The sequence below is a fragment of the Rhodnius prolixus genome, unplaced genomic scaffold (genome assembly GCF_049639745.1).
Source record: "Rhodnius prolixus isolate KJV_2025 unplaced genomic scaffold, Rpr scaffold_10, whole genome shotgun sequence".
In the NCBI taxonomy this organism is placed as follows: Eukaryota; Metazoa; Arthropoda; class Insecta; order Hemiptera; family Reduviidae; genus Rhodnius; species Rhodnius prolixus.
In genome coordinates, this window is record NW_027411615.1 from 12,189,427 (window position 1) to 12,208,037 (window position 18,611).

Consider the following 18,611-nt stretch of genomic DNA (forward strand, 5'->3'; position numbering starts at 1 on the left):
AGTTAATTCTTACAAAATACTTAGCGTTATCCTTTACTTTGCAAAATCTTTGGTAAAGTCTCCAAAACAAGTATTTTGTTTAGAACTTGATCAAACATTATACCAAACTAAGGATTCAAGATTGGCGAGGAATCTGTCCAAATAAAAACAACAGCTCGTCTTTTCGAAAAAATATATTGTCTTCTTCAGAGCGTGGATATTACAAATACAAAACTACAAACAATTTAAAGAATCAGTAACATAGAAAATCAGTAATATAAAAATAAAAATAAATAAAATAAAATACAATACATTCTTTATAATTATTGAAAACTTACGTGGCTATGCGGGTTGGTTGAGTTACAGAAAACTAAGAGCCAGAACTGGAGAACAGGTAAATATATACAGATGTAGCGGGACTTATACGGGAATTTTGGTAATTACTGTTTAGTTACTGTTTTTTTACTGATTTTTGACGGTAAAACGTCATTGTCTGCGTGTGGTTTAAGGATTCTAATATTTCTGTACAATGTGATTGGATTAACAGCTACGAATACTATGTCATCAGCATGTAGCGGAAGACTTGATGATCTTGGTAGAACCTAGAATCACACAACTCCTCTAGAACTGAGGGAAGGTCCATTCACTAAGAACGAAAATGAGCGTGGGCTTAGTAAACAAACCTGGCGAAGACCCAACAGGCTTAAAGAGATCTCAAAATTCTCGTCGGCTCCACGAACTGAAGTCGCTGGTGAAGAAGTAATGTGCACGATTACAGTATCTAAGCTTTTTATGGCATAGGAAGTGACAGTACACAAGGAGTATAATAATTCAGAATATTGCGCGCTTAAATGTAATAATAGTCTTTTGTTTAAACACTATTCAGCTCTAATTTGTCCTAATTTATTGATATCTTAGCTAATTGGGAACAGATTTAGACAGGAATTTGTAGGCAATACGGTGCATTCATAGCAAATTATATTTATGGAGAAAGAGCAGGGAGAGAATGTAATAAATACCGACAATATATTATAAATTCACGTTTACTAACAATATTCATGCACAAATTAAGAACGTTGGTATGTTACTAAGTAGGGTAGAATATTCGAAGAACGTCATATGTCCGATTTGATACATTACTAAAATAGAACACAAAGTAATAAAGGTATTATCGTCAATATAGGCTAAAATGGGAAGCCTAAGGTACAAGACGGGAGGTGGGGGCGGATACTCTAGAAATTTATGTACAAAACAGCCTGCTAACTGGCCAGCGGTTAGTTAACAACGTGATGGTGGAGTTATTAATTATGTTAGGAGGTGTAGTTCAGTGGAGGAGATGTTTGGTATATTGTTCGAATACTTCGTTTGTTTTCGAAAACTTGTTTCTAAATACAATTTTGTTTTTTGTTTAAAAAAAATCAACCTTAATGAATAAAGAAAAACAAATTAGTTGGGAAGAAAATATGGATATAATACTGCGATGTTCATAGTTCTAACTTATGCATTTTCTCCAACTCAATATTTTAAAACGTATTTAATTCTTACTTACATTATCTAGATTATAAAACAGTTTATTAACACTAAACCTACCATGACCGGTCAATTGAATGTTTTTTAAATTTGGTTTAAATTTTCTAAGTACAACGTTATCATGCCGCCATTAAACTTGACGACTTTTCCTAATATTTGATTTTTGAGAAAAATATGTAGTCCGTCTTAACTACCGCAACCGGTCATTTGACCGGCTGAATATTTTCATTTCATTTATTTATTTTATTTTTCGTAACAGAATTCTCTCGAAAACTCAAATTGATAATGCATTTATCGGATTATTGTTTGCATGTGGTGCGTATGAGGCCAAAAATGTACGATATTGCCCTTTTCTATGGAACAAAAAATAGCGACGAGCATTCTTCTCAAACACAGTGAGCAGAAATGTTTAGACGGAAATTTTGAGGTTTATTCGAGTGGATCTAAGAAATAATCGCTTACAAACCGATAAATTTGCTTTGATTTCTAAATTTTGGAACAAATTTGTAGAAAACCGTCAAAACTGTTATAACCAAGAGCATACTGTAGTATATCTCTTCCAAGGAAATTTGCTCCCAATAAAGTCAAAAAAAGATTTATTCAGTAGATGACAAATAAACCTGACAAATTTGGTATCAAATCTTGGGTAGCGTTCGATGTAAATAAAAGGCTTAAAAGTTCCGCTAGGGGAGTTGGTCGCTCTGAAATTAGCAGAAATGTATACAGCTCGTGGAAGAAATATAACCGTGGAAAATCTCGGAGATGGTCTCAACAAATAGTTTTCAATATCCTAGACTTAGCAGCGATAAATGCATGGATTTTGTATAAAAAAAACTACCGGAAGTGAAATTTCAAGGCAAAATTTGTGTGTTACCATTGCAAAATCATGACAAATATTAGTACACGAACAAGTGGTCGGAAAATAGGCAAATAAGATAAGCCAAAGACAATAAGACTTAAAAATGCTGTCTAAACTGCGGGAAATGTGCAATTGAGAAGCCTATAATTGCAAAAAATGATATAATAAAGAATCAAATCTACGAGATTTATTTTTAAACAAAAGAAACTATGCTTTTTCATTGTTAAATAATTATTATCTTCATTCTAAAATAAGAAATTTAAGTAATTTTAAAGTCCGGTCACTGTAGGAATAGCTATGCATAAATGTCGTTAGGTTTAGTGTTAAAAAACATACGACTAATTCCAACGTAAACTTGAAATCGATAATTGCACATAATCGAAACACTTTTCTAACCTATTACAACAATAAAAGATGATAAAAAAATCAGTAATGATCAAAATTGTTAAATGGTTTATCATTTTCATACAACATTGGCAACAATAATTTTTTAATTTCATTTACTTTATTTGGTTGGATAACAAACCAAAAGTTGATAGGATTTTGACATTTTGGACAGCGAAATTGGCCTTCAAAAGTTGAAGAACATGGTGATTCTGTGGAATTACAACTAAACGCATGATTATTAGCATCGCCTCCATTTAGTAATTCAATCACAGTAGGATAAATAGTTTTGTTAAGTAGTTTACCAAGATAAGGTTTCTCAGTTAAACATATTGTTCTCATTGTTGTCATTTCATCCAATGAGATTACAAATAAATCTTCCGCAGTAGTTCGTCTAAATGGTAATGTGAAATGAAATTTTAACCTCTCATTTTCATGTTGTGCAATTGTTTTTAGTTGTTTTACGGTTGTTTTCTGTTTTTTAATAGTAGTTTTCCTGTATTTTGGTGTAGTTTGTTTGGTATTAATTTTACGTTTTCTCGTAGTCTTAAGACGGCATGTAGGTGATGGAAATTTAGGACAAACATCTATCGTTGTACACTCGGTAGAGGTGCTGGTGGAGCAAGCGTCACCTTCTGGAAACAGGACAAAAGCTTTGTTTGTATCCTCACATTTCTTTGGCCCTAAAGTAGTAGCGTTAGTACTAGCAGCTTTAGTTACTGTTTGACAATTAGTTGTTGAATCTAAGATTTCAGTTGTTGCAGTAACTGAGGAGTTTATTTCTAATGTAGCAATTTGACTACTTGATTGCTTGGTCAGTACTTGGTCAGTTACAGTGTTACTTGTTGTTTCCCTTATATTTACAGAATTCACAGATTTTTTATTAATGTTATGGAAATTTACACTAAATTGACGGAAATTATTCAGTCTTTGATTGGCCAATGTATCATTTTTTTGCCTTAAATTGATCAACAGATTTTTGTAAGCAAATGGCATATTTTCAAAAGCATCCTTATTCTTGAACAGTACACTAGCGCTCCTATGAGATCTTCTTAAAACTGGTAGCCTTTCACCATTTCTACTCGTATTATAATTCATGTTCTTAATTTTATATGGAAAGAAGAGTTTATCAACATAATTTTGTGAACTAACACATTTTAAATTATTTAAAAAAATGATGCACATTAAAAAACGCCACAGTCTGAAAAAAAGAAAACATACTTAGAGAAATCACTATTTTATGTCATTAATAACTATATTGTAATTAGTTTACACTAAAAACACATCTGGTATGAAGACTCATACGACTTTATGTTGCTACATTTCTACTACAAGACAGATTTAACAGGTAGTTGTTAAGTATTAGACTTCAACAATGTATCTGTCTCACCATGAATCAGCAAGTGTTAAGTAAGAAGGACGAAGTCCGATAAGGTGGTCAAGGATATGCTACGACAGGTAAAAGTTTGTATTTGTAAAGTTTATAAATGAAATTTTGAATTTGTTATGTTGGTATACATATTATGTGTAAATAAACCAATGGATAACACCATCTATCGATTAGTTTCCTTTCTGTGGCTAAATGAAGACGTGTTGAGTGCTTTTTTGATGAAATGGCTTTATCATGCCGCTCAGAAATTCTGTATTTTGAAACTGTTTAGCCAATGGAAATTAACTGAAAGTTGGAGAAGTTTCGGTAAATCTTTACAATAGCTCCCCAGAGGCGTGGCCTAATTCGAAGTGATTCTGATTCGCTGTTACTATAGAACCCGCCATATTCAAATATAAATATAAAACTATTTATTTATTTTATATTCACACTTAAATCTAGCGGGTTATATGGTAGCACCGAATCAGAATAACTTCGAATTCTTTATTTATTTCTTAATGGGGGGCTTCGCCCCCCACACCCCCTGATTTTTTCTTCCCCCCATACCCCCTCCTAACCTACCTAATCACCCTCAATTTTTTAATTTTTGTCACAACATTCATTACAATAATTACACAGAACAACACAAAAGAAACTACCTTATTCTGTGGAGTCCTTTTCCTGAGGAGGGTATACTTGTCGAACTCCATTCTTACTCACACTACAATCATGCTTTAATTTAAAAAAACCCGCAAATTTAAAACGCTCATACTCATAAAGTTACAAAAAAACGGCACCTCCGGTCACATACAGAAAACTCGCGGGAACTATTAATACATTAATCAGGAAGCAGTTGCTATGCAGTATGTGTACTGCGCATGCGCGCTAAACATAAGCGCTACGAAATTCGCACCATCCGCACATTGACGGGAAGTAGTTTTTATTTTCCCCGGTAGGTGCTCTGCACTACCCACACCCTAAAAAAAACAGGCCACGCCTCTGGGGAGCTATTGTAAAGATTAGCCGAAGTTTCTTTTTTAAAAGAAGACTGGTTACTTGGGTTCTTAGAGGGTAGACATGGATTGCTGAATCTAAAGGATGGCCCGCTTTACTTTAAAATTGAACTACGTAAAGAACGTTCTAGAACAGCAAACACAGCGGGAAATATCGAAGAAATGCATAATACCATGTTAGAAGATAACCACAGGTCTAGCAGAAGATCCAGGAAGTATACTTTACATCAAGAATTAAATTATGTGAGACAAGATGAGCGCTGCATATATTCAGTAAATGCAACCATGACCCAAAAATATGAATAGAAAGTCATAAGAACTACTGAAAAATATGTTAATCGTGTGTTCAAGATAGATTTCTGAAGTATTTTGGCAAAGCTCTTGCTGTTAGAGGCTAGCAATGAAGACTTTAGATCTTAAGTAGAATACATGAAGTAAAATACTTACACAAATGTAATCAAACTCATCTGTTTTACACATTCAGAGAAATGTGTTAATTATATGAGAAGTAAACTCTTCTAACAAGTTAAACCAATCATGTTTCCAACGATACCAAAAATAGAGAATTTTTGTTACAGATGTTTTCAATTGAAATTAAACTCAAATTTTAGAAACTTGGATACAAGTTGTGAAAATTATGAAAGCAGGAAGAATTATTTTTTCTAAGAAAAGTAGCAACATATTCTTTTACAATGTATTTACCAAACTTTTTGGGGTTTCAGGAGAGGGTTATAATTTTAACCCATAAATGGGTACATAAAATCTATCAACCATAGAGCAGATAACAATCGACCCATTTTTCACTTACCAAAGAATCTAACTCATTACATTCATACTAATAAATACTCGCAAGCCAATAAATACTTATAAATAGTAAAACTGAAACGTTAAAAGCCAAAAACGCCTCAGTCATGCCTATTGTTAGCGCGTAGGGCTTACACCCAGATGCAGAGAGGAAAGTAAGCGTAAACGCAGTTTAAGAATCGATAAGTGACCGAGGTTGACACCGCGACAAAGGAACGCAAATAAGATAGATGAAATACTTAAAAGAAATATAGAAAAGAGAAGGGTAAGAATGCATTTACCTTTGAGGTAATGTAGATGAAGGTACTCAGTCTCAGCTTGATGATGAAGATGATGCTGTTGAGGGGATGGCAAAGGAAGAAAACGGAAGAAAGGTGTGTGCTTGTGTGTTTTCAGCACAGAGATGCGTAGGGGGGAGTAGGGGCCAAATAGGCGGAAACAGACCAGAAGTGATCCGTAGAAGGTTTCTAGGAAGCGAAGATGGCTAGCGGTACAAGGGAAGGCGAAGCAGGTATTTAGCCCAGAAGTGCGAGAAGCGGCCGGTAATGATGTGTTGAAGCGGAAGTGCGGTAACAGTACTTGAAGCGAACAGCTGGAGCTTGCAGGCAGAACAGTGCTGTTGAGCGGGGCAATATCCAGAACGGCGGAAGCGCACTAGATGCGTTGTAAAGCAGGTACAGAGGCACATACAAACTTACTCTATCCGTGTCAAAGGCGTACTGAACTAGTGATGGGCTATTTGAGCGGACTCGTTCCATTGGAACGAGTCCGGTGGTGGAACGAGTTGATTCAAATCCCTATTTTTAAAAAAAGTGATTCCGCCCCGCCCCAAAAAATTTAGGCAAATAAAAATGAAAATGAGGCAGCAGAAGGTTTGGAACGATTAAACATAAGAACAAATGTCTCGCAATTTATTATATTATTATATCATTAAATGTTAGCTTTCCCAGTTAATAACAAAACTATATTTCTTTAACACACATTGAGTACTATCCCTAATTTCCAATTGCACTGATAAATATAAAATTAACAACGTAATACAAATATTAACACAAAAATAGGCTAGTCAAATATAAATTAAAGCAATGCAGTTTTGTCATTATCTAGCTTGACCACTAGAAGACTGGAGTTAACTTACTTCAAGAGTATTCAAGGTAGAGAAACGGAAATGGGTAGGAAATTATTCCATAAAAATTCTAACCCTTCAAAATTATAATTACTCATAATATTTATTTACTAAGAATTGAATATCAAGCTTTAAAAATATTATCTCATTATCTTACGAAAAGAAAAAGCTGTGTGCTTAATCTTTAACATAGCGCTGGACACTCTTATTCTTATCTTCATTGGGTAAGTTTGAACGTGTACATGTCAGCTAGACGGTCAAAGTAAAACTGGGCCAAAATTTAGTATTACCTAACTGGTTTACTTAGTGTAGTATCCCTCCCACTCTATCACCTATTTCACAAACATTCATCGATTAAAAATATTTTTTAGTTAAATATTCGTTTCATTGGAATACAAAAAACATTATAACGCTTTCTTAAGATGATTTGAATTTTTAAAATTTGTTTTTGTCCATTACTCTTATAAAATACGAAGAATTTCAAATAAAATATAATATACAAACACAGAATGATCTAGTGTGCAGGTGGAGTCAGTCGTAGTTACCATGACAACGGAACCGTTAAACGACTCCGGCCCAGCTCTAGCATTTTCATTGGTTAAATCCACTGGAGTTGGTGGAGTCGAATCCGGAGTGATTTAAATCCTTTTGAAACCGGACTCGTTCCATTTTTTCGTTCACTGAATCTAGCCAATAGAAATTGCTGGAGCTGGAACCGGAGTTGTTTAACGGTTCCATTGCTATGGTAACGAGGACTGACTCCACCTGCACACTAGATCATTGTGTTTGTATATTATATTTTATTTGAAATTCTTCGTATTTTATAAGAGTAATGGACAAAAACAAATTTTAAAAATTAAAATCATCTTAAGAAAGCGTTATAATGTTTTTTGTATTCAAATAAAACGAATATTTAACTAAAAATTATTTCCAATCGATGAATGTTTGTGAAATTGGTGATAGAGTGGGAGGGATACTGCAGTAAGTAAACCAATTAGGTAATACTAAATTTTGGCTCAGTGTTACTTTGACTGTCTCACGGTCATGTACACGGTTAAACTTACCCAATGAAGATAAGAATAAGAGTGTCCAGCGCTATGTTAAAGATTAAGCACACAGCTTTTTCTTTTCGTAAGATAATGAGATAATATTTTTAAAGCTTGATATACAAGTCCTAGTAAATAAATATTTCTTTATTTATGAGTAATTATCATTTTGCTTGAAGGGTTAGATTTTTTTTTATGGGAATAATTTCCTACCCATTTCCGTTTCTCTATCTTGGATCCTCTTGAAGCACATTAACTCCAGTCTTCCAGTGGTCAAGCTAGATAATGACTAAACAGCATTGCTTTAATTTTTATAATTGACTAGTCTATTTTTATGTTAATTTTTGTGATACGTTGTTAATTTTATATTTATCAGTGCAATTGGAAATTAGGGATAGTACTCAATGTGTGTTAAAGAAATATAGTTTTGTTATTAACTGGGAAAGCTAACATTTAATGATATTTTTTAATAAATTGCGTGACAATGTTACTAATGCATAGGGTAAGTACAGAGACCGGAATCGGTGAACGAGTTGTTGGAATCGATTCCAACCCTGGAACTGATTCAAATCCAACGAGTCCAAAGACGGACTCGTTCTGCCCATCACTATACTGAACTACAGCAGATGGAAAAAACCCCAAGGTTAAGAGAGGATAGAGAAGGGGAAGGTTGTAACCATGGGAACTGAGAAATAAACAAAACTACAAAATAGTAGAAAAATAAGATATTAGCGGCGACAACAAAGGAAAGATTAACGAAAAATAACGCGTACTACGAGAATTGAAATAAGTAGAGAGAGAGAGCAATAGAAAAAGGCGAGATGGAGAACTGTCAAACGGTACCGCCGAGAAAGGATGGTACGTGGCTTAACACCTATAATGATCACAAACATGATAAAATGACCAAAAATAAAAAGCCAAAGAATATAAGATATACATTAAGCGCATCTTAAAAACATACATTGATAATTGTTGTTCATTCTCTTTGGTGACTGATTCATAGTTTCAATAGGATGAAAAAATAATTGCCATTTCAGTCGTGATACTAAAAAAGTCACTTTTACGACACAAAACTAAAAAAGAACACCAACAGCACTTTCCTTACACAGCACACAGAAAATCATCACACTTTCGATTTCCCCAAACACAAAGATACAGAAATCAGAAACCAACACAAAAAAAGGAAAGTGCTAGAAATGATATACATATCTAAGACAGAAAACAGTTTAAACTTCAAAACAGACACGAACAATTTAAACAACATATACGGCCAACTTACTACAAAATACTTGACAATTGGCAACACTGACTTACACACAACCTAACACATAAAACCGATCGCACTCAGTCCATGAACAGACAAGACAGAAGACACACCAACCCTGTAATGTAAAAGTATTACTTTCTAAACTATTTTAAATAATTTTTGTAAATTTCGTTTTTATTATACATATTCATTTTAATAGAATCATTGTTAACAATCTGTAAACATGTTCCATAGCCCTGAAGATGACCTAGTCTCTAGGACGAAAGCTCGGCAGAATAAATGTATCACGACTGAAATGGCAATTATTTTTCCATCCTACATTGATAATGTTAATAAGATTGGAAGGTCTATTCAATATTCTAACCCGCAGAACTTCAACTTAACTTTTAATTACCTAGCAATTAATCTCTTAATTGCAAAGTCTTACTGGAACAAAAATAGTAATTGATAATTATCCCCAATAAACTAAAAAGCCAATAAATTGGCAGTATATCAATAATTTCAGCCAATCAGCTATCAAGTAATTTAGTTTAAATTTAATGAATATATGTATTGGTTTTATTGACCGTAAAATATTAAATTAAGGATTCAAATTGGTGAGGAATCGGTCCAAATAAAAACAACTCATCTTTTTTGCCAACGTTTCGACAAATATATTGCCTTCTTCAGGGCCTGGATATTACAGATAAAACAATACAAACAATTTAGAGAATTGAAACTCAGAAATAAAAAAATTTAAATAAATAAATCAAATACAATAATTTTTTTATAATTATTGAAACTTACGTGGCTATGCGGATTGGTTGGCAAAAGGATGAGTTTTTGTTTTTATTTGGACTGATTCCTCGCCAATTTGAATCCTTAATTTAAATTTAATTTTAAATATTTTAAGTCCTCTTATCGCTACACGAGCTCTTCAAACACACATCAACTACTTACAGGACTGGCTTTTCAAATTGAGAATCAAAACTCAACGTTACGAAGTCAAAGTTTATAGTATTTACTCTCAGACGGAAAATCCTACCTCCCATCATCTTGGACCAAACCCCTATACCAACTGTAGACAAAGTACGCTACCTTGGACTGCACCTAGACAAACGGTTGACATGGAATCCCCCAAACTAGACTGAAAAGACAAGAAACTAACCAACGCTACAAAACTTCTCGCCAGGCTACTTGACAAACGATCGAAACTTAACCTACATAACAAAAGACTCTTATATCTACTGTTACTGCGACCTACTTGGTCATACGGCATCGAAGTATAGGGATGGACTAAGCGTTCCAATCCAGGCATTACAGTCAAAAATACTTCGAAAACTTCTTAACGCTCCGTTCTATGCATCTAACCTCACTATCCATAATGACCTTAAAATCCCTATCATTATAGATCTTGCTTACACTCGTTTTCTCAAATTTCATTCCACTCTACAGCAGCTCATCCTAACCCTCTCATAGAACACCTATCTTCCTCCACATTACCAGGTAATCCTCTAAGGAGATTGAAGAGAAGATGGCCTCGTGATCTACTCTTATCGTGAGAGCAAAGCACGTTACTGGAGTGACACCACTGGGTGCCTTCTCCACTCGTGATTTTCTTTTATTTTTTTACTATATTTGCTTGTTGCTTGTTAACATTATCAATTTCAAATTCCTCTTCTTTACTTCAATTATTTAAATTTTGCTAGATCATCCTCTACGTCGATTGAAACGCTGTTAGCCTCGTGATCATCCACAGACCATCATGTAAGGAACTCCAACAGTGTTGCCAGTGAGTTGTTTCCTCTGCAGCTGATCTAGTCAAGAAGACTGAATTCTTGCGTCAGATCCGCTCATTACACTTATTTTTAATTGCGTAAGCCAATACAAATTTTTTATAAAAACTTTAATCACTTGAGTCACTTGAATTATCACAACATTAACAAAATTCTGTATAATATTTTTCCCTTCTCTCAATAACATTCTGGCCTTGTTTCCACCAGATAATCGCACTCGAAACAAGAGTAAAATTTAATCGACAAAAAATTACCGGAACACTTATAAGCACTTGTGGTATTTCCGTTGAAAATATGATTAGGCCAGCCGTGTTTGATTATATCGTTAATTTATCTGTAACCGCTTGCTTGTATTTGTTTTTTATAATTTCTGTTTCATCTATCATTAGAGTTTGATTCATCAGTTTGGTTTAAAGATATGTACGAGGGTCGTTTGAAAAGTCCGTGCAAAAATAAAAACTACTTAATTTTTTGGGGTAAACCTTTTTTATTTTTCAACATAGTCTCCTTTTAGGCTTATACACTTTGTCCAACGCTGCTCTAGTTTGTTGATCCCTTCCGAATAATAGGATTTGTCCAAGTCTGAAAAATAGCCATTCGTTTCTGCAATCACCTCCTCGTTTGAATAAAATCTTTTTCCCGCCAGCCATTTCTTCATATTGGGGAACAAATAGTAGCCCGAGGGAGCCAAGTCCGGAGAATAGGGGGGATGTGAAACGAGTTGGAACCCTATTTCCATTAATTTTGCGACCACAACTGCTGAGGTGTGAGCTGGTGCGTTGTCGTGATGGAAAAGGACTTTTTTGTGGGCCAATCGTGGGCGTTTTTCTAGCAGTTCGGTTTTCAAACGGTCCAATAACGATGAATAATATGCACCTGTAATAGTTTTACCCTTTTCCAGATAGTCGATGAGGATTATTCCTTGCGAATCCCAAAAGACAGTCGCCATAATCTTTCCGGCCGAAGGAACGGTCTTCGCCTTTTTTGGCGCAGATTCCCCCTTGGTAACCCATTGTTTAGATTGTTCTTTGGTCCCAGGAGTGTAGTGATGTATCCATGTTTCATCCACATTGACGAAACGACGCTTAAAGTCCTGCGGATTCTTCTGGAACAGCTACAAACCGTCCTTGCAACACTTCACACGATTTCGTTGTTGGTCAAGCGTGAGCGATCGCGGCACCCATCTTGCGGATAGCTTTGTCATGTCCAAATGTTGATGCAAAATATTATGTACCCGTTCATTAGAGATGCCCACAGCACTAGCAATCTCACGCACCTTCACTCTTCTGTCATCCATCACCATATCATGGATTTTATCAATGATTTCTGGAGTAGTGACCTCAACAGGGCGTCCAGAACGTTCAGCGTCACTTGTACCCATATGGCCAATCCGAAAATTTTGAAACCACTTATAAACTCTTCTAATCGAAGGTGCAGAGTCACCATAATGTTTATCAAGCTTCTCTTTAGTCTCCTGAGGCGTTTTGCCTTTCATAAAGTAGTGTTTAATCAACACACGAAATTCTTTTTCGTCCATTTTTTGAAAATCACTCGACTTTCTCGATTCAAACGAATGCCAAACACAAAGAAATAGACCGATCTGGCTGAAACTTGGTGTGTGTTCTTCCAAGAGATGCTACTAACTAAACATAACCTCGATACGCGCCAGTAGTGCTATCTCTCTGACTTTGCACGGACTTTTCAAACGACCCTCGTATTTTATCTTCTATGTTTCTGTATAATTCACTTCGGTCAATTTTTAAAAATATATAAAAAAATCTTCATGACGGAAAAAGGCCTCTATATAAATATTTGGGCAGAATATTAAAAAGTATTCTTCTTTCATATTTATGTTTGGAACATTTTATTACTATTTGAGTTGAAAAAACTTCTCCGTTATTACATTGATTAAAATTTGGGGATCGGTCTAATATTAATTTTGTATATATATCCAGCAAAGTGGTTCAAACTTTGCCTATTTATCGTCATGATTGTTTATTCAGGCCCCAGTCTTATAGCAAACAATGATTGTCTCGGCCAATTGGGGATATTGTTTTTCTAAAATTTTCCTTTTTTGATTACTTTTTATACTCTACTTGCCAGTAATTATTCTTTATAGGTTTATTGTTGTAAGGGTTTACTGTTGGCTGATAGCAATAAGCATATGTCAGATTCGATCTTAATGGATCTGCTTATCTATTTATTTATCTCTTTTATGAAATACAAGTTTTTATTCATTCAATATTCTCTTTGTGAAAGCCATTTTTACAATTGGAAATAAATCGTCAAATCTAAAGTACACAACTTGGTTTTGGCCTGAGGTAAGAAAATTCTATCATTCGAACACTCAATCGTGAAAATATCTAAATATGTGTAAAATTGGCATCAGAGGGGGCTGCCGACAACGCCATACAGCCTGAAGGTTAGGTTATAGTCTAGGAAGGTTTAGCGTCATTTTAGAGTGTTAACGTTACAGTTTTTCATAGTGTTTAACGACGGTGAAATATAACTAGTAATTTAATTATTCTTTACAGGTATTTTATTGTTTTAATTATTTATGTATGTATTAATGTTTAGTATTAATTTATTTATAAAATTATATTCTTTACAGAATAATAAAATCTGTTTTTGAAAACCGTCTTACGAAGTTTGTAGATTAGACTATAAGACTGGGCCAAAAGTATGAATGACCTTTTTTTGTATCAAATTTTGTTTTCTTTAAGGAACCCGAAGGGCACAGATACGAGGGTCGTTTGAAAAGTCCGTGCAAAGTCAGAGAGATAGCACTACTGGCGCGTATCGAGGTTATGTTTAGTTAGTAGCATCTCTTGGAAGAACACACACCAAGTTTCAGCCAGATCGGTCTATTTCTTTGTGTTTGGCATTCGTTTGAATCGAGGAAGTCGAGTGATTTTCAAAAAATGGACGAAAAAGAATTTCGTGTGTTGATTAAACACTACTTTATGAAAGGCAAAACGCCTCAGGAGACTAAAGAGAAGCTTGATAAACATTATGGTGACTCTGCACCTTCGATTAGAAGAGTTTATAAGTGGTTTCAAAATTTTCAGAGTGGCCATATGGGCACAAGTGACGCTGAACGTTCTGGACGCCCTGTTGAGGTTACTACTAAGAACAATCTAAACAATGGGTTACCAACGGGGAATCTGCGCCAAAAAAGGCGAAGACCGTTCCTTCGGCCGGAAAGATTATGGCGACTGTCTTTTGGGATTCGCAAGGAATAATCCTCATCGACTATCTGGAAAAGGGGAAAACTATTACAGGTGCATATTATTCATCGTTATTGGACCGTTTGAAAACCGAGCTGCAAGAAAAACGCCCACGATTGGCCCACAAAAAAGTCCTTTTCCATCACGACAACGCACCAGCTCACACCTCAGCAGTTGTGGTCGCAAAATTAATGGAAATAGGGTTCCAACTCGTTTCACATCCCCCCCTAATCTCCAGACTTGGCTTCCTCGGACTACTATTTGTTCCCCAATATGAAGAAATGGCTGGCGGGAAAAAGATTTTATTCAAACGAGGAGGTGATTGCAGAAACGAATGGCTATTTTTCAGACTTGGACAAATCCTATTATTCGGAAGGGATCAACAAACTAGAGCAGCGTTGGACGAAGTGTATAAGCCTAAAAGGAGACTTTGTTGAAAAATAAAAAAGGTTTACCCCAAAAAATTAAGTAGTTTTTATTTTTGCACGGACTTTTCAAACGACCCTCGTACATAATTACTTTATAAACTTAATATTGTATTCTGCTTAAAAGTTATTGTCCTTTTAAATAAAGAAAAATGATAAAATGTAAAAAAACTTAATTGATTAGACATTTTGTAGTATGAAACTTATTCAGGCGTTTAAGCACCACTCACATTTAGCCTGAGGTCTGTTATGACCTCTGAAACTTCTGCGCATGTCAGTTATTCTTCAGGTCTTAGCCCTTTTTCTTTATTTTTAGGACAAGAAATAAACCGAAAAACGGTAGTACCTTTTTCACAAATTTTGGCTAGATCAAAAATGGAGTCTGTTTGATTCTAATTAAATATTTAAATGATTATTAATTAATAATGATGTTTGGGAATATCAAGGTGCGGTCAAATAGTTTACAAATAAATCTCTTTCTTCATACCAACGTTTCAGTAAATTTATTACTATCTCTGTTGCACAGTTATGATGATGTAGTTTAATATTAAACTCCACAAATTTTACAACACCCTGAATAAGGTAATAGATGAGAAGGTGGTAATATGGGACGAGTCTATTTTTACCTTGCATAATTTGAACACTACTGAATTTAAAATCTACTCTGAAGTAAAATCATAGACATACATTATTTGTCTTTGTAAATTTGGAGTCCTGAGTGGATCACAGCAAGGAGTCTGTGGAGTTACACTGAAAAAGTCTGTAGTGGTGCCATATTGGGTTTTCAGAAAGTGTGGTGGTAATATGGGACACACATAATAATTACAGTTAATGTTCTCGTTTCTCCATGAATTGTAAAAATAAGCCTTCAAATATGCTACAAAACTATATTTTACACAATTTTCGTACATTAAGGATAAAAATTAGGGTGTAATCAGTTTTCTTAGAGAAATGATCTTTTTAGGCCCTTTACAATACCCTGTAGAAAAACAAAAAAATTATAAGACACTAGTTTCGTCCTCAGTGTCACTTTTAACACTTCTTTGGCTGACGATTGCCGAGGTTGTTATATGGGACAACGCTGTCCCATAATACCACCATACACCGCGTACAATATAACCTCATTTTTCCCCCCAATATACGAGTATACTCGTACGAGTACATTCATATTTGAAATCCATAATACTGGCAATTAAAACTCTCTACTTTCTACATTTTTAATGTCTAAGGGAGATTATTCTAACTTTCCTCGGTATTAACCAAAAGCAGAGGAAAATCAACCTTAAGAAAACTTTTTTAGCATTGACAAAATCAACACAGTCCTCTCCTGGACAAAGCTGGCCACTCGATTGACGCGCTGCCTTCTGCAGCAGACAAAGCCTACCCCAAAGAGTAGTAAGACACCAAAAACTAGCAGATAGCACTACTGGTTTCACAAAAACAGGGATGTCCCAAATTTCAACCCCGTCCCAAATTACCACCTTCTCTATATTTACCCAAACGTTGGTATGAAGAATTTATTAGTGAATTTATTGACCGCACCTCAAGATTCCCCAAAAATTATCAATTAACAGCGGTCGAAAATCGAAACTATCAATAATTAGAATCTTTCTCAAGCGAATGAAGTGTCAAGTTTGATTTGCATTATGTTTGGAACTGCATTATTTCTCCGTTACTATAATTATGTAACTAATTAAGTGGAACATAAGTTAAATTAATAATTAATGATAAATCTCTCCCTGTTTAACATGAAATTTGGATTAAATAACAGAAATAGTTAAACAAGATATAAGATATCTGTTTTACTTTCGGTTGGTATTCATACAATTACAGAAGTACTTCTAAAATGATGAAGGAGAAATCTCAGAAACGAATGCTTGATGTAAAGTATTCCTTTCTAAAACTATATATAAGTACATCTCACAAATATATATGTATACTTAAAAGTACTTTATATTTAATTAAAGTACATAGTACGGTGGGGGTAAGTAATTAAATGGCGGAGTGAACGTCTATATACAAAGCCACATGAAACAGATATACCTTTACAGAGCGCACCTGTAACCAAAATCATTTTAAACAAGATTCATTTTATAAGATTTAATAAAATTTAAGGTAAAATCAGGACAGTTTATCATTTATAGAAAATAAATTCAAGCAATTACTCAACATTACTTACACCAACCAACTCAAACAAAATCTTAATTACGGTGCGTTCAATGTGTATACACGTTTTGAAAAATATAAACTGCCATTAACCATAAAAACTCGAAATTTTAATAAAATACAATAAGAATATTATTTGATGGGATGTTTCCTTTATCTTACCAATAAAACTGCGGTGGGAGCCAGCCAAATGATAAGTGGTTGGTACATGTTTGGTCTCCGCATTAGAGATTGGGAATTACGCACACAAATAGAAGCTCTCGACCTTTGTGCAATGCCGTTTTTACCTTAGACAGAGATTCATACCTCAGTGCGAGCATGATTTTATTTTGCACAGAATTTCAAAGCTCTTTTCTTCCTTGTAAAAAGCTCTTGCGTCCCTAGTTAACTATTGTGCAATGCATATGTGAAGCGGTGCAAGACTTTGAAAGAGCACAAAATGCTCTGGTAATCTCAAGCCCCAGAGAGATTGCAGAAAAAGTCGCTTGCAGTGACTATTACGGACGTTGTAAACTTTTGGTTGTTTTGCCTTGCGTAAGAGGTGTAGGTATACAACTTTTGTCTGATTTTAATTCCGCACACTGTGGGTTTTTAACTAAATTCCACGATTAACTGGTTAATGCATGTGGTTTTAAAACAGGTGATTAGAACACTAATTGTCCTATCTCCTGCTTATTACAATACCTTGTCTTTATCAAACTACATTACTGACTAATGTATCATAGAATGTTTGTAGTTGAACGATAACTGAACAATCAATACATTGGATAGAAAAAAAAACACTGAAGTTATATCAGCAAGAAAAGACCATTCAGCATTCTATTGAAGATGAGTTCGAATTGCCATTATATCATGTGGCGCGCTCTAGCTAGACAGAGAGATCGTTATGTCGGCACTGATAGTACGAGTAGTCGTGTAAATGGCCTAAAAAAAAAATAGAAAGGTTATGCGAGGAAAGAAGAAGATGATAGAGTTGAAAATGGATACCCCATTGGTGAATGGTGAATGGCAACTTGTATCATTGTTAAAGATTTATTCGTACTTGGCGGTCGAATTGGTTTGGGTTCGACCAAAGGTTGAAAAAACTCAAAAATTGTTATTTTCTTACATCCCACTTAGAATGTATAAATGTATGAATTTGTATGATCCTTTAGTGACCGTAAACTGTGGATATTTAGGATTAAAACTAGCGAGGATTCGGTCTAAACTAAAAAACAACAATAGCTCCTTTTCAATTACATTTCGTTAGGACTTACGTCGTTATGTGAGTTGGTTTAGTTTCAGAAAATAACTGAGAACCGTTACAATTGATACCATTTCTTATGGATTTTTGTTTACAAAAAAAATAAGATGTCATATTTATTCCTGTGTGTTTAACAGTGTAACTGTTTGTGTTACTTATTTGTAATATTCAGGCTCCTGTGGAAGACAATGAATTTGTCGAAACGTACGTGTAAAGACGGAGTTGCTGTTTTTATCAGGCCTAATCACTTACCGTGAGTTTCCAATTCACCATTAAGTTTCTCTTATTTTTAAACTAAAAAGTGTGCATCTACTTGACATCCATAATTTTTTTTTTTTTTTTTACTTCATTTGTCATATTTACACCTACAACAAATGTTGCATCAAGTAAATTTGATG

General features: G+C 34.6%; 2 protein-coding genes across 4 annotated transcripts in view; both read right to left on the reverse strand.

Moving 5' to 3' along the window:
- The window catches only part of ttv (exostosin glycosyltransferase 1 ttv), a 629,091-nt gene that overhangs the window by 218,046 nt on the left and 392,434 nt on the right, over positions 1-18,611 (reverse strand). The window lies entirely within an intron of this gene.
- LOC141456637 (uncharacterized) overlaps positions 2,780-18,611 on the reverse strand; it is a 29,970-nt gene continuing 14,138 nt past the window's right edge. The window contains exons 2-3 of one of the 3 annotated variants that reach the window (XM_074132759.1): positions 18,466-18,578; positions 2,780-3,953 (exon numbers count right to left, since the gene is read on the reverse strand). In XM_074132759.1, coding sequence (XP_073988860.1) covers positions 2,795-3,937 — 1,143 coding nt within the window. In that variant the 5' untranslated portion in view covers positions 3,938-3,953; positions 18,466-18,578 and the 3' untranslated portion in view covers positions 2,780-2,794. Of the gene's footprint in view, positions 3,954-5,581; positions 5,725-18,465; positions 18,579-18,611 lie in introns of those variants that run through there. The other 2 variants (XM_074132757.1, XM_074132758.1) reach the window with 2 other exon arrangements.